The sequence below is a fragment of the Manis pentadactyla genome, chromosome 3 (genome assembly GCF_030020395.1).
Source record: "Manis pentadactyla isolate mManPen7 chromosome 3, mManPen7.hap1, whole genome shotgun sequence".
NCBI lineage: Eukaryota > Metazoa > Chordata > Mammalia > Pholidota > Manidae > Manis > Manis pentadactyla.
The window spans coordinates 128,309,352-128,332,160 of record NC_080021.1 but is presented as its reverse complement, the minus strand read 5'-3'; the positions used below and the strand labels follow the sequence as shown (position 1 = coordinate 128,332,160).

Below are 22,809 nucleotides of genomic sequence, written 5' to 3'. Positions count from 1 at the left end.
GGATGGCCACTATCCAAAAGACAAGAAGTAACAAATGCTGGTGAGGGTGCAGAGAAATAGGAACCCTCCTACATGTGTTGGTGGGAATGTAAATTGGTGTAACTGTTGTGGAAAGCAGTATGGAGGTTCCTCAAAGAACTAAAAATAGAAATACTATTAGACCCCAGTAATTCCACTCCTAGAAAATTTATCTGAAAAAAACAAAGTCCCTGATTCAAAAAGACATATGCATGCCTATGGTTATTGCCTCACTATTTGAAATAGCCAAGAACTGGAAGCAACCTAAGTGTCCATCAATAGATGAATGGATAAAAAAGATGTACATGTACACAATGGAATACTATTCAGCCATAAAAAGAAAAGAAATCCTGCCATTTGCAACAACATGGACTGATCTAGAGGGTATTATGCTCAGTGAAATAAGCCAGGTGGAGAAAGAAAAACCGTATGATTTCACTTCTTTGTGGAGTATAAAAACAAAGCAAAACAGAACGAACAAAATAGCAGTAGACTCACAGATACTGAGAAGGGACTCATGGCTACCAAAGTGTGGTGGTGGTTGGGAATGAGGGGAGCGACGGGGAAGGGGACAAATGGGCACAATAATTCACAATCACAATTTAAGTTGGTCTCGGGGATGGTACTACAGAACACAGAATAAAGTTAATGATCCTGTAACATCTTACTATGTTAATAGATAGTGACCGTGCTAGAAGGGGTGGGCATTTAATAATATGGGTAACTGTTGAACCACTGTGTTGTATAATTGAAACCAACATTAGATTGTATATCAATGATATCTCTAATTTAAAAAAACACCAAAAAACAGTAGCTGTTCACAAAGTAAATGAATAGAGACTTCAGTGACTAAACATAACCAGAAATTAAGTCTTTGCAAAAACAGTTTGGAAAAGTCATAAAACAAATGGACAGTTTCAGCCTTCAACAATCAAAAACAGCAAACTGTAGGGAGGGAGAGACCCTGATTTCCAGGGTTACTGCATTATAGTATTCCAATGTCTAGTTTTTAACAGTAAAAACAAAAATTAAAGGCATCCAAAGATAGAGGAAGGTACTGTCCTTTCACTAATTAGTTAATTCAAATTAACTGAGAATCTGTCCCTGAGGAAGCATAAAAAACTTGAACTTAACAGACATAAGGCTATAAATCAACTGTCTTACATGGAAAATAATAGATAAATGGCAACCAGAAGACAAAGAACCAAAGGAAACCAAGAAGACAATGGATGAACAAAATCCGAATACCAGTAAAAAGGAACCATAAAAGAACCAAATAGAAATTCTGGAGCTGAAAAGCACAAAACCTGAAATTAAAAAAGTAATTACAGGGGCTTAATGGCATATTTGATCAGGCAGAAGCATCAGTGAACTTGAAGACAGGACATCTGAAATAATCTAGAGTGAAGGAGCATAAAGAAGAAGAGAAGTGAACAGAGCCTAAGGGACCAGTGGGACACGTTACTGAGTCTGAAAAAGGAGAAGAAAAGAAAAGAATAGAAAGAGTATTTGAAGAAATAACAACTAACTCTTGAAAGCAGCAAGAAAGAAGCAAGACACCAGGGATACTCAAGATGAACATCCATTTTCCAGTCAGAGACCATGGGAAAGAGGCAGTGGGGAGGCATATTCTAAATGCTGAAAGAAAAAATTACCGACAAGAATTCTCCATCTGGCAAAACTGTTCTTCAAAAATTGAGTGATTAAGGCATACTCAAGCAAACAAAAGCTGAGAGAGTTTCATTACTTCTAGACCTGCTGTGGAGGGCCGGAAGTGTTATCACCTGGGAAGTGATGTCACCCTAAAAGTGGCATCACCAGATCCAAACACCAGGAAGTGATGTCACTGGAAGCAGAAGTGACAACACCCGCTATGAGCTCAGTCCAGAAGTGACATCATTATGAGCCTGTATATATAAATTGTGCTAAAAAAATTAACTGCGTCACTTGTCTGCCACCAGCAGTCAGTGGACCTCCTGATCCCAGCTTTTGTTTCCGTATCTTTCTTATGTCTTTCTCTGTTTCCCTTAATCTCCTCATCCCCTCCTCTCAGGTTCAGCTGGTTTGTGGAGCTGGTCTCTGCAGGTGGTGCTCGAACAGAGACCTGAGTACAGAGTAAAGGGGACCTGGGAAGGTCAGGTCTCGCATAGAAGGCCGGCAATTTCAGTGAGGAGCCTCCCATAGGAGAACAGAAATACGTCGATATGGTACAGACTTAATAAAGTCCAGGGGATAGTATGGGAGCATTAGTATCAGGAGTAAAACTTGGGATAGCAAGGTTCAAAGGACTGTCAGGTCCACCATAAAAATTCTGTATTTTGTATATATGCCTGAAGATATAAATAAGAGACAGTCTGGATCAAAAGACCGAGCATTCTTTGTACATATGCTTAATGCTATGCTTCACACCTGCAGCAGTAATGTGTGCAGCTGGCAGTTAAAATCTTTTGCTTTTGAGCAGACTTTGCAAGAAGTGGGGCTGCAGCCTAAACAGAGCTTCACTTCTCCACGAGCCTCGGGACTTTTCTGTGGAAACGTGCTTTGTGCAATTTAGTGAAAGTAAGTTTAGAACCCCTCCCCAAAAACCTGTTGCCAGATAAACCTCTTGAAGGGAACTTTGTGGCTGAACAACTTAAACAAACGGTGACTGGCTATGAGGTGCCTGTAAAATCCACGGCCTCAGGGAGTGACGAATCTTTGCCTCCCGAGTATGAGCAGGAACTGACTCAGGAGAAACAAGAAAGAATCTGGGTCATGGGGGTGGGGGAGAAGGATGATGATGCGGATCCACCTACGGACTTCGGAGTCTGTGCTAGCTGACCTTGGGAAGTCTAAAACAACCTCTCCTTATCTCCCGCTCTCTCCCTTTGCAAGTCTACTGCATTCTCTTTAGTAATTTGCAACCTGGGCAATTAATTTAGCATCCAGGCCCAGCCGTAAACTACACAGTGGAAGGTAGGATGGATTCCATCTTTAACTTACTCTTTAGCAAACAGACAATAGCACAGCCCATAATTACATCATCATTTTGCAACTGGACATTAGTAACTAAAAAATCTTTGTATGTTTCTGTGAATGTATTCTTTTATGTTGATGGTAGTCATTACCTCTCAATCTACATGTTTGTATGTCTAAATGTGTAAATGAAAAATATTTTTCTATCTCCAGATGATATTAATAAAAATTAATTTACAGACAAGTGCTTGTAAAAATTGGGCATTCTAAAACTTCCAGAAGTTCTAATAAAAGATATTAAGCTTTAATGCTAATTTAAGTTTTACTGAAATGGACATGTCCTTATAGGTATCAGCTGCCTGTTTACTTAAAGTCATTTAAGTTGCTGTTACTTGTTAAATCTTTCAAGAAGATGCTTAAAGAGAGGTTTGACTTTGTCTAATGTTTGGTAGAAGTTTTGTGAGTAATCTAACATGGTTGCTAAGGATGAGTAAAAAAGTGTAGCAAATGAACATCTTAATAATAACAGTGTGTTAATGTATAATAGTGTGTATATCTGCAAACAGCCTCAGAATTTTTGTGGTAACCGAAGTTCTTAAAGTTTTGCTAAGTATATGACATATTTTGTGCTCAGTGAGAAATTGTGCTGTAAGGCACATTTCCAGAAATTATAAAATGTGTTCATAAATGTATCAATCTGAGGAATGCTGGTTTAACAGCTTACAAAGGCCTATTTTTCAGTGTTTACTGAAAGTTAAGGTACCTAATGGTTTTAAGTTATAATTAAAACTACTTAATATAATAAGGAAGACATTTCTGTATGCTAAAGAATGTGTTTTGGTAAGAGAAAGTATAAAAAATAGAAATGCATTGTATTGAAAGAAGAAGGTACTTAAGAACAGTTACAGCTGTTTATTGGGTGCTTAAGAAAATAAGATCTTAATATTAAAAGGACCGTAAGCTAAGTGTTGTTAACAACTGTGTAATCTTCTATATTTGCCTTTAAACCTTTTTATTATCATTCTGGTTAAATAGTATTATTTAATAACAACCTATAATTCTATTTAAGCAAGTGCCTTAAAAACTTTCTTTTGACAACTTCCCAACACCAAATTCAAAAAGGTGCTTCCACCTCTAGTTAACTCTGATATTTTCCAGAGGGCCCCTGGAACATGTCAGAGGAATTTTTTCTCCTCATTAGGGAAAATATTTAGCTAATTCGGTTTATTTATTTGACATAATTACCTGCTTAATTACCTAGAAAGCACTGTCAAAAGAATGCTGAACTTTACTGAATGTTTTATGTTACAAAAATATCCAAATATCTTTACATCAACTGTCTTATAGTAAGCTCTCATCAGATCTTTAACCACTGTCATAAGTAAGTCTTTTATTATAGTTCATTACTCCTAAATTTGACATCCAACTTCACAACAAACATGGAGAGCCCATCCTCTGACATGGGAAGAGCTCAAGAGGCTGACTCAGGAGGGAGAAGAGATGGTCAGACAAGAGAATCTGACTCTAATGCCTCATAAGCTGTTCCTAGTGATGTTAGCCATCATTGCCATCCAATCAGCTGGCAAGCCCTCCAGAAAAGAATCCATGCAGACCGAATGAACCTACATCACCTATGGCTTCAACTAAAGAAAGAGGGGGGAGAGCTCCCAGCCCCTTGAGGTTTTTCCAATCTTAAGAAGGTTTTCCAATCTTTTCACCTTTCTTCCTGTTTGCTGGTTCTGTTCTCTCTTCTTTCTTGAACAAAACCCTTTTTAAATCTCCCTGCCACATACAACAGGGAGGGCATTTTTCGTTGTCTACTGTAGTCCAAAAGCCAGGATTCCGCTGGCTGGCGAGGGAACCCCAAGGCAGGTGCTGGGCATGGAGGCCATGAAGGCATAAACAACCAAGGAGACAGAAAACTGACCCCCTTGAAGAACGTTCCTCTCTCACTCACATGCCTCACACATCACCCTGATTGGCCCCAGAGGATGGCTGGTTAGACAGAGACAAGTAAGATTCCTCTGGAGGGGAACAACCTAAAACAGTCACAGTCATAGAGGGGCCAACAGGAGACAATTTGGGGTCAAGAGAGGTGAGGCGCAGATCCTCACCACCCCCCGACCTTGCAGAGGCCTGAACCTTCACCATCTCTGAGAGAGGTCTCCTCCTTCTCCTATGGCTGCTTCGCTGCCCATGCTTGGCTCAGATTGAGAACCAGGCTGTGGTCATGATCCCACTTTTCTCTTTCACTGTGGGAAATTAAAGAAAAAGCTATTTTCTATCTTTTTCTATGGGAATGTAAGGGAATGGCTGTTAAAAATGGGATATTAAACAGAAAACTTTCTATGATCTCATATTTACCACCTACATTTTTAATAAAGAAAAAGGGGAAGATGTGGAGGGCCAGAGGCAATATCACCAAGTGATGTCACCCTAAAAGTGACATCACCAGATCCGAACACCAGGAAGTGATGTCACTGGAAGCGGAAGTGAGAACACCCGCTATGAGCTCAGTCCAGAAGTGACATCATTATAAGCCTGTGCATATAAATTGTGCTAAAAAAATAAACTGTATCACTTGCCTGCCACCAGCAGTCAGTGGACCTCCTGATCCCAGCTTTTGTTTTCATATCTTTCTTACATCTTTCTCTATTTCCCTTAATCCCTCATCCCCTCCTCTCTGGTTCAGCTGGTTTGTGGAGCTGGTCTCCACAACCTGCCCTCCAAGAAATGGTAAAGGGAATCCTTCAGTTGAAAGGCAAGGATGCTAGACAGCAACTGAAAGACCTATGGTTCCTGCATTATGGTTTGTAACTCGTTTTTAGTTTCTACATGATTTAAAAGAAAAATACAAAAAAAACAAAAGTTTATGTTTTGGGGAACACAGTGTATAAAGATAAAGATGTAGTTTCTGACAAGAATATAAATGGAGCAGAGCTGTATGCTATGCCTACAGAGCACAGCATGTAGGCAAACAGAAACAGAGTTTCTGTGTGCTATTAAAAGTCAAATTGGTATCAATTCAAACTATACTGTTATCAATTTTGGATGTTAACTGTAATCCCCATGGTAAATATTAATAGCTAAAAAATGCACAAAAGGAAGTGAGAAGAGAATCAGTGCACTCAGTATACTACAAAAAAATCAGGTAAACACAAAAGGTGTCAGTAATAGAGGAAATAAGGGACAAGAAAAGTATTAGACTTCCAGAAAAATATATCCCAACAAACGAAACAAAACTAGTCCTTCCTTATCAGTAATTACTTTAAAAAATAAATAAAACTCGCTTAACTGACCTAGAGGGAGGGAAGTAACAAACTCTAGCCCCCTACAGCCTTTCCTTCTCACCTAAGGAGTTGAGAAACACAATGAAGGCCACAGCCCAGAGGCACAGGGCCACAAAAGACCAAGACCTACCCACCAAACTGTACCCCTCCAGCCTCTCCCTGACCTCCAACTCTATTGTGAAATCACACCAGCTCCTATGTGATAACAGGAGGCTACAGCTGAAAGAATGGGCCAAGTTCTGACCATATATAAAAAGGAACGCCTTGGCAACTAAAAGACAACAGAGGAGACAAACACAAGGACACAGGGAATTTTAGCCTCTGACACCTACAGCTAGTGTAAGCAATACAGTGTGACTCCTCATCAGATAAACATAAGTCACACTGTTCACCTCAGATCCTTTTTCCAATACATCATATCTAGCTAGCAACAAAAAATTACAAGGCATTCTAAAATGCTAAACACAGTAGAAAGAGGCAAAGCAAGCATCAGAACCAGACACAGATACAGAGAGATTGTGGAGTTACCAGACAAGGACTTTAAAATAACCAGGAATAATGTATGAAGGGCTCTAATGGAAAGAGTGGACAACACAAAAGGACAGACAATGTGTGCAGAAAGATGGAAACGTAAAGAATTAAAAAGAAATGCTAGAAATTAAAACACTGTCAGAGAAATGAAGGATGCCTCATATCAGAAATCTATGCCCAGGCATAGCATATTAAAACTGCAGAAAATCAAAGACAAGACGTAACTTTAGAAAAGACACTGTCTGGCAAATTTTCACCAGTGCTGGAAGACACAAATCCTGATTCAGAAAGTTCAATGAATCCCAGGCTGTTAGGATGTATAATTGAAAGGACGGAATGGTAAAAGGTTTTGAATTGGAATGACAAGGTCAGCTATAAACAGAAAAAACAGACCCTATCCAGGGAAGCTTTGGGGAAATGATTCCATGTCTGATCTGTAGTAATAGGGAGTACAGAACAAAACTCAGAAGAGAGGGCTAAGATGTCAAAAGAGTTCTCAGAACAGCCGCAACAGCAGAATTCACAGAAGTGGATGGAGTATGAGAGAAAATACGTCCTGCAGACAACCAGCTGTGCCTTGTGTAAGCCATCGTCCTGAGGCTCTGTTTTGATTATTGGATGGGGAAAATGTCAACTGTTGGTCTAGTGCTTTACATTCTTTCTCACTGAGAAAAAGCATGCAAGCATGCTTTATGAGGTGTAGAGGAGCGGGCACAATGTCAGTTACAAGCTTCCTTCAAGCTGTCATTTTATAACATTTATCATTTTGATTCTTGGGGAAGAGAACAATTTTAGGATTGGCAAACATACTAATTTACCTAGAAGCTTGTGTATCTTAAATAAATATCAATATAATTTTTAGATGGTTTCCAAAGGAAAAAGTAACCATCCTTTTTATTGTTTTTTTTTAACAGTCTGGTAAAACTTCTGGAGAAAGAGAAAAAAAAAAAACAGTCCTACCTCACATACAATCTACAATTGGTTGATGGTATCAAAACCTACTTTTGGGAAAAGGAAAACAAAAGTAAAGAAATTAAGCATTTTTGTTACTTCCTCACCATCCATTTGAGCCTCATTCATAAACAGCTTTAGCTTCCTGCTCCGAAGGCCAAACACCTTGGCTGCTTCACACAGAAGACTTTGGTAGGTGAGTCCATTCTGCCCAAGAGGGTTTTCAAGCAGGAGAGTGCCCAGTGTTCCCTTTAAACACTCTACAGAAGAAAGAACAAACTGGTCTGAATGCTGAGAGTTCACCCTCCAGCTGCTTGTTCCCTAGCAGAGGAGATGAGTGCAGACAGCTCCAAAGGTCAGAGCTGCCAGCAGTGGGCATGGGAGTGGCAGAGGGGCAGCTGTACAGTCAGCAGAAATAGCTGCAGATACTGCAGAAGGAAAGGGGCAGGGCCCAACTGGTATAAAAGCCCAGTAGCCTGGGGAAGAGACACTCAGTGATCAGTCAAATGAAGAGCCTGAAGATATTAGGAAGAAATGTGTACAGTAAGGACTCTAAAACATAATGGAGAAATAACTCTCTAGTCTGTTAATCAAGGCATGGGTGTGTACAACAGTTTTCAGAGTATTTCCCAAGAAAAAAAATTAGGCAAAATAACAAATCAAAATGTTTTGACACTTAATTCAACTTCCTTTAACTGTAATTTTTAACCTAAACAATTTATCTCATTTCCTGACCACGTTATTGGATGAGGGCATTCCTACATCAACATACCAAAGGAAACAAGCCTATGTGTGCTCCCCAAAGCAGTGTGGGAGTCTACACTTAAATCATTATGTTGAAGCTGACTTGTAAAATCCATGCAAGTCAGGAGGTTAAACATTAAAGGAAACCTTAACAGTCGGCACCCTACTGGCTGCCTGCTGAAGGCTCGCTGCAGGAGTGCACACACCTTGTGGGTCTGAGTTCAGGAGCTGCAGGTTGATGTACTGGCAGAATAGAGCACCTGGGCGGTCTGTCATAGCAGGAGCTGGTCCTGCTGTTACACAGAGTGTCTTTCCATGAAGACTCAGTAAGTCGGTTTGGTTTTGTATTTCTAAAAATATAATGAAACAAAAAAATAATTTTTTTCAGGGGTAGACAGCTCAGAGCTGAAGTTATTCACTTTTTCCCATATAATTATCAGACTATGATAATATATAGGATATATATATGATTATTATGATAATCATATATATATTATCATTACAGTGATGTCTCCACTTCTCTATTTATCAAAGGACATTGCTTTTCCTATAAAATCAGGCTGTAATGAAATGCAAATAGTAGGAAATCTCAATTTTACAAAATGGCAAAATATTTATAACTTAAAAGCTTTTTTCCTTTCAGTACTATCCCTGTATACTATAATTCTTAAAATTTCCTATGGCACAATCCTATACTTCACCACAAAAAGCCTTATGTTAAAAAAAAATAATTATATTCAAGAGGTAACAAGTTATTTGACACATGAACACAGTAGAAAACAGCAGGACACACAGAACACACGTAGTACATAAAATTAAACATTGCTCAGGGATGCAAACAAGATGAATGATTGCTGGTGGGTGTGACCAAGGTCAGGGAGTGGATATGGCATGTATGAAACCCATGCCCAGCCTGGAAGTGGCTGGAAGCCCCTGCCCAGCCTTCGGCCACCTGGTCTCTGCTGACCCACACCTGTGGCTTCATGGAACTCCAGGGACCAGGGAACAGAGAAACTGCCCTTGAGGCCTGCTGTGTGGAGGTTCTGCGCCATGCTGCACCGTCAGAAGGGGACTTTGGCCCTACAGCCCTGCTGACCCTGCAGGACGATGGTGGCGGGGAATCCTCTCAGGCGGCATAACTTTTGTTCAAGGAGCTGGATGTTCATCCTGCTCAGGAGAGACGGCCAAGGGCTCCACACAGCTCCATGAGCAGTGGGCTAATGGTTGACTGAGTGGAAGTGGACAGGGACCTGGATCAATGTGCAAAGGGGCCGTCCTTGGCCAGGAGTCATTTACATATGGGCTTAGCAACACAACCTCCAACTTCAACTTTGCTACAGTCACTACAGTGAATCCCATCTGCCAACAACAGGTGTCACAACTAAGCTTCTGATAGCACATTCCTGCCAGGGATATGAGTGGGTTGCCCAAGAGCAGACTGGTTATTGGGCCACTTTCTTCATGAAGAAGGTGGTGGCTTGTTCTTATTGGAACAGACACGTTTTTGGATAGGGATTAGTCTTTGTTGCTTGCAATGCTTCTGTCAAACCCACCATCCGCTGACTTAAGCAATGTCTAATTCACCAACATGGCATCTCACAGAGCACTGCTCCTGGTCAAGGAACTAATTTTTCAGCAAACCAAGTACAGCAAAGCGCTCATGTTCAGAATTCACTGGCCACACCATATGCCCCAAATTATGATGCGGCTGGTCTAGCAAACAGTGGAATGGCCCTTTGGAGACTCAGTTTCAGGACCACCTGGGTGGCAATGCCTGGCAGGGCTAATGAGATGCCCTTCATGCTTTAAATCAGGAACAGACTGATTATAGCTGGCTGCCATTTATAAAGCTTTACTGAAACACAGCCTTGCCCATTTTTTACCTATGTAAAAAAATGTTACTGTGTCTGTTTTTGCACCATAATGGCAGTTAGATCTCTTAGCCTAAAATATTTACTATCTGATCTGAGAAAAAGTTTGCTGACCCCTGTTCTTAATCAGAGACCCATATGTAGTATGTGACAGATGAAAGCTTTGACCATGTGATCAGTTACAGAACTGAGATTTTAATAGTTATGACCTCTTAGATCTAAGAATGTATTCGTGTATGTTAACTGGTTCTTATTTTTTCCTGTGTAACATAGAATATATTTGCATAAGTTAACTAAAAAGGACAGCAAAGCGGAAATAAGATCAACATCACCCAAAGATGCGTAAGGTGACTATCTAACCAGCTGTGGGTAACAGGGTTAGCATGTTTTCAGTTGTACAAGGGGTACCTGACAATGTCCAGTCTGAAATTTATGGTAGTCCAATCTAGAAGTTAGATAGTTTACAGAGCTATGTAGATGCCTCGATCATAAGGGGCGGACTGTGGTGGTATGGCTGAGTCAAATTAGCTAAGCCAGAACTGTTTCCCAGAACACTGCCTGGCCTAGTTTGGCTTAGGAATGACCAGAGAAAGGTGCACAGGCGCTGGGAGGTAGTTTAGTTACAGCTACTATGCTCCAAAAGTCAGTGTGGGTTCCAGGCACCACTTGGCTTTTATGGCTACCACTTGTTGGGTCAGAGTTCCTGTGTTCTTTCAGCCCCTGGGCCAGGTGCATGAGCATCTCCAGGCCTGCTTCTGCTGGCCTGTCGGTGTTAGACGTGGCTTGGATATGTGGGCCTCCTGTGGGCCTGGGTTCTCTACTTCTACAGCAACTCCAGGTAGGGACCACACCACCCTCTACTCAGCATCTCTGGCTGGATCCTGGTCAGGGTATTTCTCAGATCCTCAATGAACCACCTTCCTCCAGACGTCCACTTCCAGTCTCTCCTAACATGTCTGCCTCCCTCATCCAGCCCTCATCAGATGCAAAGGTTTCCACAAGTGGGCCCATCGATGTCAGTGCAGCATCCCTGACAACAATTTGACTCCCTGAAACTTTCCTAGTTTTTGCTTATCTGGCAACATGTAAATTTGGCAGTTTTTCCTTTATTGTCCAATTAGATTTTCTCTTTAAAGCTACTCAATAGTCTCTGAAATGGGCATTCAGATTTGTAAAGTGAGTTTATTAGTTTCCTACAGCTGCTATAAGAATCCCAAACTGCAGGGGTTAAAACATTAAACTGTTTCATAGTTCTGGAGGTAAGTAGTCTGAAATCAAGGTGTTAGTAGTCATGTTCCCTGAAGCCTGTTGGAAATCCTTCCTTTCCTTTTCCAGCTTCTGGGGGCTCCTAGCAACCTTTGGTGTTCTTGGCCTGCAGCTACTTAATTCCAGTCTCTCTTGGTCCCTCTTCTAATAAAGACACCAGTCTTATTGGAGGAGGGCTCACCTACTTCAGCATGATCTCATCTTAACTGATTTACACCTGCAGTGACCCTGCTTCCAAGGAAGGTCACGTTTGTTGGTAGTGGTGGTAAGGACTTCAAAATAAAACCTTTTTTTTTTTTTTGAGGTGGGTCAGAGTGTGTGTGTCACAATTCAACCCATGACAGTGGGACAGAATGTACCTATGATTCTTTGAAATTTTACTTAGGCATGTTATTGAGAATCTGCATTTAACAAAATGCAGGCTCTACGTTTAAGAAAGTTAAAACTCACCAGGGAAATCTCTGCATCTACCACGTGGCTATTAGGTGAGAAGGTGAGATTAGAACTTCCACTGCCTGTTAAGGCCAATGTTCTTTCTGCCATATCACACAGTAGGGAGGCACAAAGAGACAGTGCAGACAGGCCCTTCTGAGGAGCCTGGCCCTGCCTCACAGAATCAGGACAAAGGCAAAGGCTATGTAGTATAATTGATATCAAACTAAGATCTTTGCAGATCCACCAAGGACATGGGTATCTTTTGACTTTGCACATACCTGTTTCACCATGGAAGACAGCCAGCTCCATATTTTTTATATCAAAAATTCCACTAACAACACTCTTCAGCCTTAAGAGGTCCAATGTATTATCACCTTTTGGATTTTCCAGAAGTAATACTCCAACTAAAAAGCCACAGAAATAAGTAAAACTGAAGAAAAAAGTAAAATTTGAATGAAAAGCCAAGGGCAACACCTCATCTGTATATTTGGTAAATTCCTGTTCATGTCTTTTCCTATTTTCTAATGGGATTTGTTTTTTAACTGCTGACTTTTCAGAGTTCTTGTAAGTTTTTCTTTTATGTATTGTGCTTTTGGTATCAAGTCTTAAAAACTCTGCTTAGTCCTGAATTCTGAAGATTTTCTATCATTTTTCTAAATGTTTTACAGTTTTACATTTAAGTCTGTGGTCCATTTTGAGTTAATTTTTGTAAAACATGTAAGACTTAGGTCAAGGACTTCTTTTGCATAAGAAACCTAATTGCTCTAGCAACACAGAATGAGAAGACTCAATTGAACTGCTTTTGTTCCTTCCTCAAAATTCATTTGGCCACATTCAGTGGATCTATTTTTCTCATTCTCTATATATGACATTGATCTATGTTTCTAGTCTCTGCTCATGCCACATAGTCTTCAGACAGGTCTTGAAATTAGCTATAGTGACTTCTCCCACTGTGTTCTTATTTTTCAAAATTGTTTTATCTGTTTTGTTTCCTTTCTCTTTCCAGATAGATTTTAGAATAATTCTGTTTATATCTACAGAAAAATATTGCTGAGATTTGACTGAAATTGAGTTTAACTTGGGGAGTTAATTTGGCGAGAACTGACATGTTTAATATGTTGAATCTTCTACTCTGTAAACATGTCATTTACATGTTCTCTCCACTTATTTACATCCTTGACTTTTTTCCATGGGTATTTTGTAGTTTTTGGCATAAAAGTCCTTACATGTTCTCTTAGATTTACATGTGTCTTTTTTGTGAGCAGTTGTAAATGTTATTTATTTTGTATTTCACTCTCCAGGTGTTGTTAGTATACAAAAATTAAATTGATTTGTGTATGCTTATCTTATATCCTGCAATTCTGATGAGTTTTTTTATTTCTTTCCTTTTTCTGAGCAATATGATTTTATTGGTTTTACTTTGGAAACAAAACCCCATAATTAATGTTTGAACCCAACAAGTATATAAACTAGCCAAAAATACTTTAAAATAATTTAATAATCATTTGTAGTTTTTTCCATGGGTGCTCTTAGCCAGACAGTAAATTACAAATCACATCAAATCATATTAAACTCAATGATTAAACTGTGGCTGCATCTGTAACTATTCCTGGGAAAATAATTTAATTGGAGTTGGGGGCGGTTTTTGCCATTTGGTCAGAGGCCCAGAAAGGGGACAGTAGACAAAGCAGACAGGGGAGCTGGGCTCCTCTGTTTTATCACTGCTCACTCTGCTGTCCTGTGACTGGAGAGGACACACAACCCTGGCTTTGTTAGTAGCACTGGTGCACATCCAATGCTCATCTGACCAACTCCTAAAGGGTCACCTGATTGTCCCCATCTGAGACAGCCAGTGCCAGCAATGACAGACCAACCCCCAAGCCACGTATTACTGAACTCCTGAAGCAACAGAGGTCCATGTATCATCTGAGGCACCATCAAAAGTCCAATGGGAACAGCTGATTGTGGTGCTGGTTGGCAAACGAATGGAGGGGTCCTAAGACACACCTCCATCTGTAGATTCTTTGGGGTTTTCTATGTAAACAACCATGTCATCTTCAAATAGGAACAGTTTTATTTCTTCCCTTCTGATCTGTATGCTTTTTTCTTTTCTTTCCTTATTCCAGTGGCAAGAACTTCAAGTACAATGCTGAGTAACGGGAACAGGCATCCTTGACTTGGTCCTTATTAGAAAGCATTCAATCTCTTCCCAGTAAGTCTAATGTTACCTGTAGGTTTTTGTAGAGGCTCATTACAATGCTGACACAGTTCTATTTTTTGACAGTTTTTAAAATCAGGAATAGGTATTGAATTATATCAAATGCTTTTTCTGTAACAATTGGTATTATCATGTAATCTTCTAATCTGTTAGTATGGCTGGCTGTTTATACTGGGTTTTTAATATTGAACTAGCTTTGCATCCTTGGAAAAAAACTCCTTTCCTTGTACACATAGCTGTATTCTATTTCATATCTTGGTCAGAATTTTATTTATATTCATAAGGGATAGTGGTCTGCAGTTTATCTTTTTTTGTACTGTTGGTATGCGGCTTTGGTGTTAGTAATACCTTAAAATGAGATGGGGAGTTTTCCTCTTATTTTCTGGATCAATCTTGTAGAATTGGTGTTAATTTTTATTAAGTCTGGTTGAATTCTCTAGCAAAACTATTTGGGTCTGGAGATTTCTTGAGTTTTGTTTTCTAATTGTCACCTCTTTCATTTTTCTCCCCAGACTCACCTCCTCCCTTTCGCATGACAAAATTACAAACTGTTTCTCAAGTCCATGTCTTCATATTTCCAATACATACATGTCTATATATAAACAATGTGTAGTGACATATTTTGTTTTTAACTGAAGTACAAATGACAGAATGTCATATTAGTTTCAGGTATACATCATAGTGATTATTACGATATTCTTACGTTACAAAATGTCCCACAACAAGTCTGGTTATCACCTGTCACCATATAAAATTATATTGACTACACTCCCTGTGCTATACTTTACACATCCCATGACTTACTCATTTTATAAATGGAAGTTCGTATATTTTAGTCACCCATCACCTGTTTTGCCCACCCCCAAAGGCCCTCACCATGCTGGTAACCAACAGTCTTATTTCCTGTATCTCTCAATCTGATTCTGTTGTTTGTTTGCTTCCACAAATAAGTGAAATCATACACGTATGTTACCCCACTGAATGTGTAATTGTGAAACTTGACACTTGCTTTTAACATTAAAAATATTTTTTGAGATGCAGAAAAATTTACTTTTACCTGGTATGTAGTATACCACTTTGAGGACATTTGTATTGTGCAACACAGTGTTAGCTTAGACTCAACTATTAAGTGACCATGAAACTTTCTTTAGAGTTCCTAAATTACAAATTTAATCTCAATAGCTATATATACATGTATCTCATATTGGATGAGTTGAGGTAGTTTGTGCTTTTTAAAAGTTTGTTCACATCAGCCAAGTTGTCAAATTTATGTGTGGAAAGTTCTTCATAGTATTTGCTTAGCTTCTTGATTTCTGTAGTCTGTACTGATACCCTGTTTCATTCCTGATATAGGTAATTAGTGTCCTCTTTTGTTCTACATCAGTCTCACTAGAGGTTTATTCATTTTAATTTTTTTTGAAGACCTCATATTTGCTTCAATGATATTCTTCGTTGCTCTATTTCCAATTGCACTGATTTCTACTCTTACCTTTTTCCTTCTTTCTGCTTGCTTTGGATTAATTTTATGTGTGTGTTTTAAGCTTCCTGAGGTTAGACCTTACATTACTGATTTTAAACCTTTCTATTCTAATGTTATTCTTTACAAATGTAAGTTAGCTGCATGCCATATTTTTTGTTTTCCTTTTCATCAGTTTTATGTACTTTTTTCTTTGACACTTCTTCCCTATGGATTTTTTAGAAATATGTTTAGTTTTCAAGTGTGTAGAGATTTTGCTTATATCTTTTTATGACTGATGTACAGTTTGATTCTATTGTCGTCAGGGAACATACTCTATATGATTTCAACTCTTAAATTTTCGAGGTTTGTTTTATGGCCCAGGCTATAAGCTATCTTGATAAATCTTCTGTGGAAGCTTGGACAGAATATGCTTTCTGTTGCTGTTGGGTGAGGTGTTTCATAAAAGTTGATAAGATCTGTTCTATCAATTGTTAAGAGTTATACTAAATCTTCAAATTATAATTATGGATTTTCCAATTGTTCTTGAAGGTCTATCAATTTTGTTAGGGACATATACATTTAGGATCTAATGTTTTCCTTGTGAACTGACATTTGTATAATTATTTAATGTCATTGGTATTTTCTTTAGGATGAAGGCTACCTTAATGAAATGAACACAGACTTTGACTAAACCTGCTTTCCTTGGTAAATGTTTGCATGTATATATATATATATTTGTTTTTGAACATACCAATATTATTGTATTTGAAGACTTTCTTACAATTTAATTTTTATCACTCTACCAATCTCTTAATTAGGTATATGCAGATCATTTATATTTAGTGTCATTATTGATGTTAAGCTTAAGTCTTTCAATCAATTTTCTGCTGTTTTCCTTTCAAAACTTCCTCTGGGTTACTTGAACATATTTTATTTATTTATTTATGTATGTATGTATGTATGTATCATTAATATACAATTACATGAGCAACATTGTGGTTACCAGATTCTCCCCATTATTAAATCCCCACCACATACCCCATTACAGTCACTGTCCATCAGTGTAGTAAGATGCTAGAGTCACTAACTTTTCTCTGTGCTATACTGCCTTCCCTGTGTATCCCCCTACATTATGTGTGCAAATCATAATGCCCCTTATTCCCCTTCTACCTCCATTCCCACGCAACTCCCCCAGTCCCTTTCCCTTTGGCAACTGTTAGTCCATTCTTGGGTTCTGTGAGTCTGCTGCTGTTTTGTTCCTTCAGTTTTTGCTTTGTTCTTATACTCCACAGATGTGTGAAATCATTTCGTACTTGTCTTTCTCCGCCTGGATTATTTCGCTGAGCATAATACCCTCTAGCTCCATCCATGTTGTTACAAATGAGAGGATTTGTTTTCTTCTTATGGCTGAATAATATTCCATTGTGTATATGTATCACATCTTCTTCATCTATTCATCTGACAGACACTTACGTTGCTTCCATTTCTTGGGTATGGTAAAAGCTGCTGCGATAAACATAGGGGTGCATATGTCATTTTGAAACTGGGATCCTGAATTCTTAGGGTAAATTCCTAGGAGTCAAATTCCTGCGTCAAATGGTATTTCTATTTTGAGTTTTTTGAGGAACCTCCATATTCCTTTCCACAATGGCTGAACTAATTTACACTCCTACCAGAAGTGTAGGAGGGTTCTCCTTTCTCCGCATGCTCGCCATCATTTGTTGTTCCTAGTCTTTTCTATGTTGACCATCCTAACTGGTGTGAGGTGATACCTCATTGTAGTTTTAATTTTCATTTCCCTGATAATTAGCAGTGTGGAGCATCTTTTCATGTGCTGTTGGCCATCTGAAGTTCTTCTTTGGAGAATTGTCTGGTTAACTGATTTTTGGGTGTGGAGGCACTGAGTTCCTTATATATTTTGGATGTTAACCCCTTGTCAGATATGTCATTTACAACATATTCTCCCATACTGTAGATGCCTTTTTGTGCTGCTGATGGTGTCCTTTGCTGTACAGAAAAGCTTTTTAGCACGATGTAGTCCAATTTTCATTTGACATTGTTTCCCTTGCCCAAGGAGACATATTCAGGAAAAAGATGCAATGTTGATATTCAAGAGATTTTTGCCTATGTTTTCTTCTAAGAGTTATATGGTTTTATGACTTACATTCAGGTCCTTGATCCACTTTGAGTTTACTTTCATGTATGGAGTTAGACAATAATCCAGTTTCATTCTCTTGCATGTAGCTGTCCAGTTTTGCCAACACCAACTGTTGAAGAGGCTGTCATTTCCCCATTGTCTGTCCATGGCTCCTTTATCATGTTATCAATTGACCATATATGCTTGCGTTTATATCTGGGCTCTCTAGTCTGTTCCATTGGACTGTGGGTCTGTTCTGCCAGTACGAAATTGTCTTGATTACTGTGGCTCTGTCATAGAGCTTGACGTTGGGGAGTGTAATCCTCCCCACTTTCTCAGGATTGCATTGGCAATTCAGGGTCTTTTGTGGTTCCATATGAATTTTAGAACTATTTGTTCTGATTCGTTGAAGAATGCTGTTGGTATTTTGACAGTGATTGCATTGAATCTGTAGATTGCTTTACACAGGAGAGCCATTTTTGCAGTATTAATTCTTCCTAGTCAAGAGCATGAGATGTGTTTCCATTTATTGGTATCTTCTTTAATTTCTCTCATGGGTGTCTTGTAATTTTCAGAGTGTAGATCTTTCATTTACTTGGTTAGTTTTACTTCTAGATATTTTATTCTTTTAGGTGCAATTGTGAATGGAATTGTTTTCCTGATTTCTCTTTCTGCTAGTTCATGGCTAGTGTATAGGAATGCCACAGATTTGTGTATTCATTTTGTATCATGCCACTTTGCTGAATTCAGATATTAGATCTAGTAGTTTTGGAGTGGATTCTTTAGGATGTTTTATGTAGAATACCGTGCCATCTGCAAACAATGACAGATTAACTTCCTTGCCAATCTGGATGCCTTTTATTTCTTTGTGTTGTCTGATTGTCATGGCTAGGACCTCTAGAACTATGTTGAATAAAAGTGGGGAGAGTGGGCACCCTTGTCTTGTTCCCGATCTTAAAGGAAAAGCTTTCAGCTTCTCGCTGTTAAGTATAATGTTGGCTGTAGATCTGTCACATATGGGCTTTATTATGTTGAGGTACTTGCCCTCTATACCAATTTGTTGAGAGTTTTTATCATGAATAGATGTTGAATTTTGTCGAACGCTTTTTCAGCATCTATGGAGATGATCATGTAGTTTTTGTCCTTCTTTTTGTTGATGTGGTGCATGATGTTGATTGATTTTTGCATTCCTGGAATAAATCCTACTTGATCATGATGGATGATTATTTTGAATTCAGTTTGCTAATATTTTGTTGAGTCTTTTTTCATCTATGTTCATCAGGGATATAGGTCTGTAGTTTTCTTTTTTTGTGGTGTCTTTGCCTGGTTTTGGTAGTAGAGTGATATTGGTCTTGCAGAATGAGTTTGGGAGTATTCCCTCTTCTACTTTTTGGAAAACTTTAAGGAGGATAGGTATTAGGTCTTCAGTAAATGTTTGATAAAATTCAGCAGTGAATCATCTGGTCCAGGGTTTTGTTCTTAGGGAGTTTTTTGATTACCAATTCAATTTCACTGCTGGCAACTGGTCTGTTCAGATTTTCTATTTCTGCCTATGTCAGCCTTGGAAAGTTGTATTTTTCTAGAAAGGTGTCGATTTATTCCACGTTATCCAGTTTGTTAGCATATAATTTTTCGTAGTATTCTCTAATAATTCTTTATTTCTGTGGTGTCCGTAGTGATTTTTCCTTTGTCATTTCTGATTCTGTTCATGTGTGTAGACTCTTTTTTTCTTCATATGTCTGGCTAGGGTTTTATGTATTTTGTTTATTTTCTTGAAGAACCAGTTCCTGCTTTCATTGATTCTACTGTTTTATTCTTCTCAATTTTACTTATTTCTGCTCTAATCTTCATTATGTCCCTCCTCCTACTGACTTTGGGCCTCATTTGTTCTTCTTTTTCTAGTTTCGTTAATTGTGAGTTTAGACTGTTCATATGGGATTGTTCTTTCCTGAGGAAGGCCTGTATTGCAGTATACTTCCCTCTTAGCATAGCTTCACTGCATCCCACAGATTTTGCAGTGTTGAATTATTGTTGACATTTGTCTCCATATATTGCTTGATCTCTGTTTTTATTTGGTCATTGATGCATAGATTACTTAGGAGCATGTTATTAAGCCTCCATGTGTTTGTGGGCTTTTCCATTTTCTTTGTGTAGTTTATTTCTAGTTTCATACCTTTGTGGTCTGCAAATGTGATTGGTACGATTTCAATCTTTTTGAATTTACTGAGGCTCTTTTTGTGGCCTAGTATATGATCTATTCTTGACAATGTTCCATGTGTACTTGAGAAGAATGTGCATCCTGTTGCTTTTGGGTGGAGTGTTTTGTAGATGTCTGTTAGGTTCATCTGTTCTCATGTGTTGTTCAGTGCCTCTGTCTCCTTCTTATTTTCTGTCTGGTTGATCTGTCATTTGGAGTGAGTGTTGTGTTGAAGTCTCCTAAGAAGAATGCATTGCATTCTATTTCCCCCTTTAATTCTGTTAGTATTTGTTTCACGTATGTAGGTGATCCTGTGTTAGCTGCATAGATATTTATAATAGTTATATCCTCTTTTGGACTGACCCTTTTATCATTATGTAATGTCCTTGTCTTGTTACTTTCTTTGTTTTGAAGTCTATTTTGTCTCATACAAGTATTGCAATTCCTACTCTTTTCTCCCTATTGGTTGCATGAAATACCTTTTTCCATCCCTTTACTTTCAGTCTGTGTATGTCTTTGGGTTTGAGGTGAGTCTTTTGTAGGCAGTATATAGATGGGTCTTTTTTTATCCATTCAGTAACTCTATGTCTTTTGGTTGGTGCATTTAGACCATTTGCACTCAGGGTGATTATTGATAGTTATGTACTTACTGCCATTGCAGGTTTTAGATTTGTGGTTACCAAAGGTTCAAGGGTAATTCTCTTACTATCTAAGTCTAATTTAACTCACTTTATATGGTATTACAAACACAACTTAAAGGGTTTTTTCCCCCTACTTTTTCTTCCTCCTCTGTTCTTTATATATTAGGTATCACATTCTGTACTCTTTGTCTATACCTTGATTGACTTAAGGAGTGTTGATTTGATTTTGCATCTGCTCAGTAATTAATTGTTCTACTTTCTTTATTGTGGTTTTATTAAGTCATTACTTCTTTGAATACATTTCCAGTCCTGTCCTATCTTTTCTTTTTCCCAAAATTTAGTGACAAACAATACTAAACTTGTCATGTCCCACAGATCCTTGAGACTGCTCAGTTTCCTCATGTTTTCCTCTTAACTCTCTGTTGTTTAGAATGGGTAATTTCTATTATTCTATCTTCCACTGCACAGATTCTTTTCTCCTCTATTCTGTTGCTGAGTCCATCCACCAAGTTTACGTATTCTAGTTATTGAATTTATGAGTTCTAAAATTTTCATTTGATTTTAGTATCTTCTATTTCTTTGCCGAGGCTGTTTTTCATTTATTTCTCCTGTGTCTATAATTGCTCTGTGAAGCACTTTTATTATGGCTGCTTTGTATTCTGTCAGGTCATTTTAACATTTCTGTCATCTTAGTGTTCACTTGCATTGACTGTCTTTTTCATTCAATTTAAGATCTTCCCAGTTCTTGGTATGATGAGTAATTTTTCAATTAAAACCTGGACATGTTATTAGATAGTATAAAACTATTTCTTATTTAAACCCTCTCTTTTAACTGACTTTGCCAACACACTGGCAGGGGAAAGGGGGCATTTCATCATCACTGCCTGTTGGGAAGAAGAGATCTGGGTTCCATATTCAGCCTCCACTGTCAGTGAGGTCAGAATTCCTTGTTATTTCTGGGGCTTTGGTGGGGAGGTGTGGGGGAGAAAGTTCCCACTCTCCTTTTGGCCTCCACTGATACTTCCTGGTAAGGGTAGGAATGCCTCCTTATTGATCCTTATGTGGCCTTCACCTCTCAGTTGAGGGGTAGAGTTATATGGCCTCCTTGCCACTGGGCAGGTTAAGGGGAGGGAATGCCTTGCTGCTCTTCAGTGGGGATGGAAGTCCATACTCTCCACGTGGTCTACACTGACACTAGTAGGTAAGAGGGGCTTGTTACTGCCTAGGTATCATGAAAGCCCCAGCTCACCAATTTGTCTTCCCTGACTCCACCATAGTGGTGGGGACTTGAGGCTTCTCAGCCTGGCAAAGGTCTAGGCTCCCCACTTGGCATGTGCTGGTGTGAGTGGTAATTAGGCCAGTTTCTTCTGTCACATTTAGCTAGGATAAAGCAATCATTGTCTAGATGTTTTCCTGTCTTGCTAGGCTACTTCTCCCCTAGTTCTTTTTCTAGAGAGAACAGGAATAGTGTGGGGCGTTTTTTCTGTGCTTGTTAGCATTTCCTGATTGCCATCTTCCTCAGCTCCAAGTCTGGGATACATGAAGCTGAAAGAAAAATGAGGGAACTCTCCATTATGTAGTCTTTAGTCTTAAGATCTCTAGTTGCTCTGTGTTCTTTCCTCTTAACTTTAACAGTCTTCTTATGTTTATTTTTATATATCATATCCAGGGTGTTTAGCTACTCTTTGTGGGAGGAATAGGGAAAAGTATGTCTATTCCAACTTCCTAGGAATGCAAGTCCAATCATTCATTTTTGTGGATTCATCTTGATGACAATTAGAAAGAGTTAATCTGATTTTACCAATTCTCTTGTAATAGCCTTAAAGACATTTATTATAGGTTTAACTGAAAAAATAACATACAGATCATGGAATTCAGTTACTCTTACCTTGCTCACTGCCACTGACACAAATGTTAAGATTGACATATGCACAAGCAGGGCCAGCCATGGATGATCCTCTGGTGAGTGTAATTTCCAAGTCAGACCCCTTTATCTGAGCACATGAGAATATGTGACTGAGCGACTGCATCATCTCACCAGTGTCACCCACTAACACAGCAACTCTTCCTTCTCAAAACAAGAGCTCTATGTGATT

General features: G+C 38.7%; 1 protein-coding gene across 4 annotated transcripts in view; it reads right to left on the bottom strand.

Annotated features, from left to right (window-relative positions):
• The window catches only part of IARS1 (isoleucyl-tRNA synthetase 1), a 98,969-nt gene that overhangs the window by 11,589 nt on the left and 64,571 nt on the right, over positions 1-22,809 (bottom strand). For 3 of the 4 annotated variants that reach the window (XM_036896842.2, XM_057498430.1, XM_057498429.1), the window contains 4 exons: positions 22,602-22,707; positions 12,340-12,465; positions 8,696-8,839; positions 7,853-8,005 (listed from right to left, as the gene is read on the bottom strand). The exons of the other annotated variant lie outside the window; for it this stretch is intronic. In XM_036896842.2, coding sequence (XP_036752737.2) covers positions 7,853-8,005; positions 8,696-8,839; positions 12,340-12,465; positions 22,602-22,707 — 529 coding nt within the window. The remainder of the gene's footprint in view (positions 1-7,852; positions 8,006-8,695; positions 8,840-12,339; positions 12,466-22,601; positions 22,708-22,809) is intronic. 4 annotated transcript variants of the gene reach the window in all.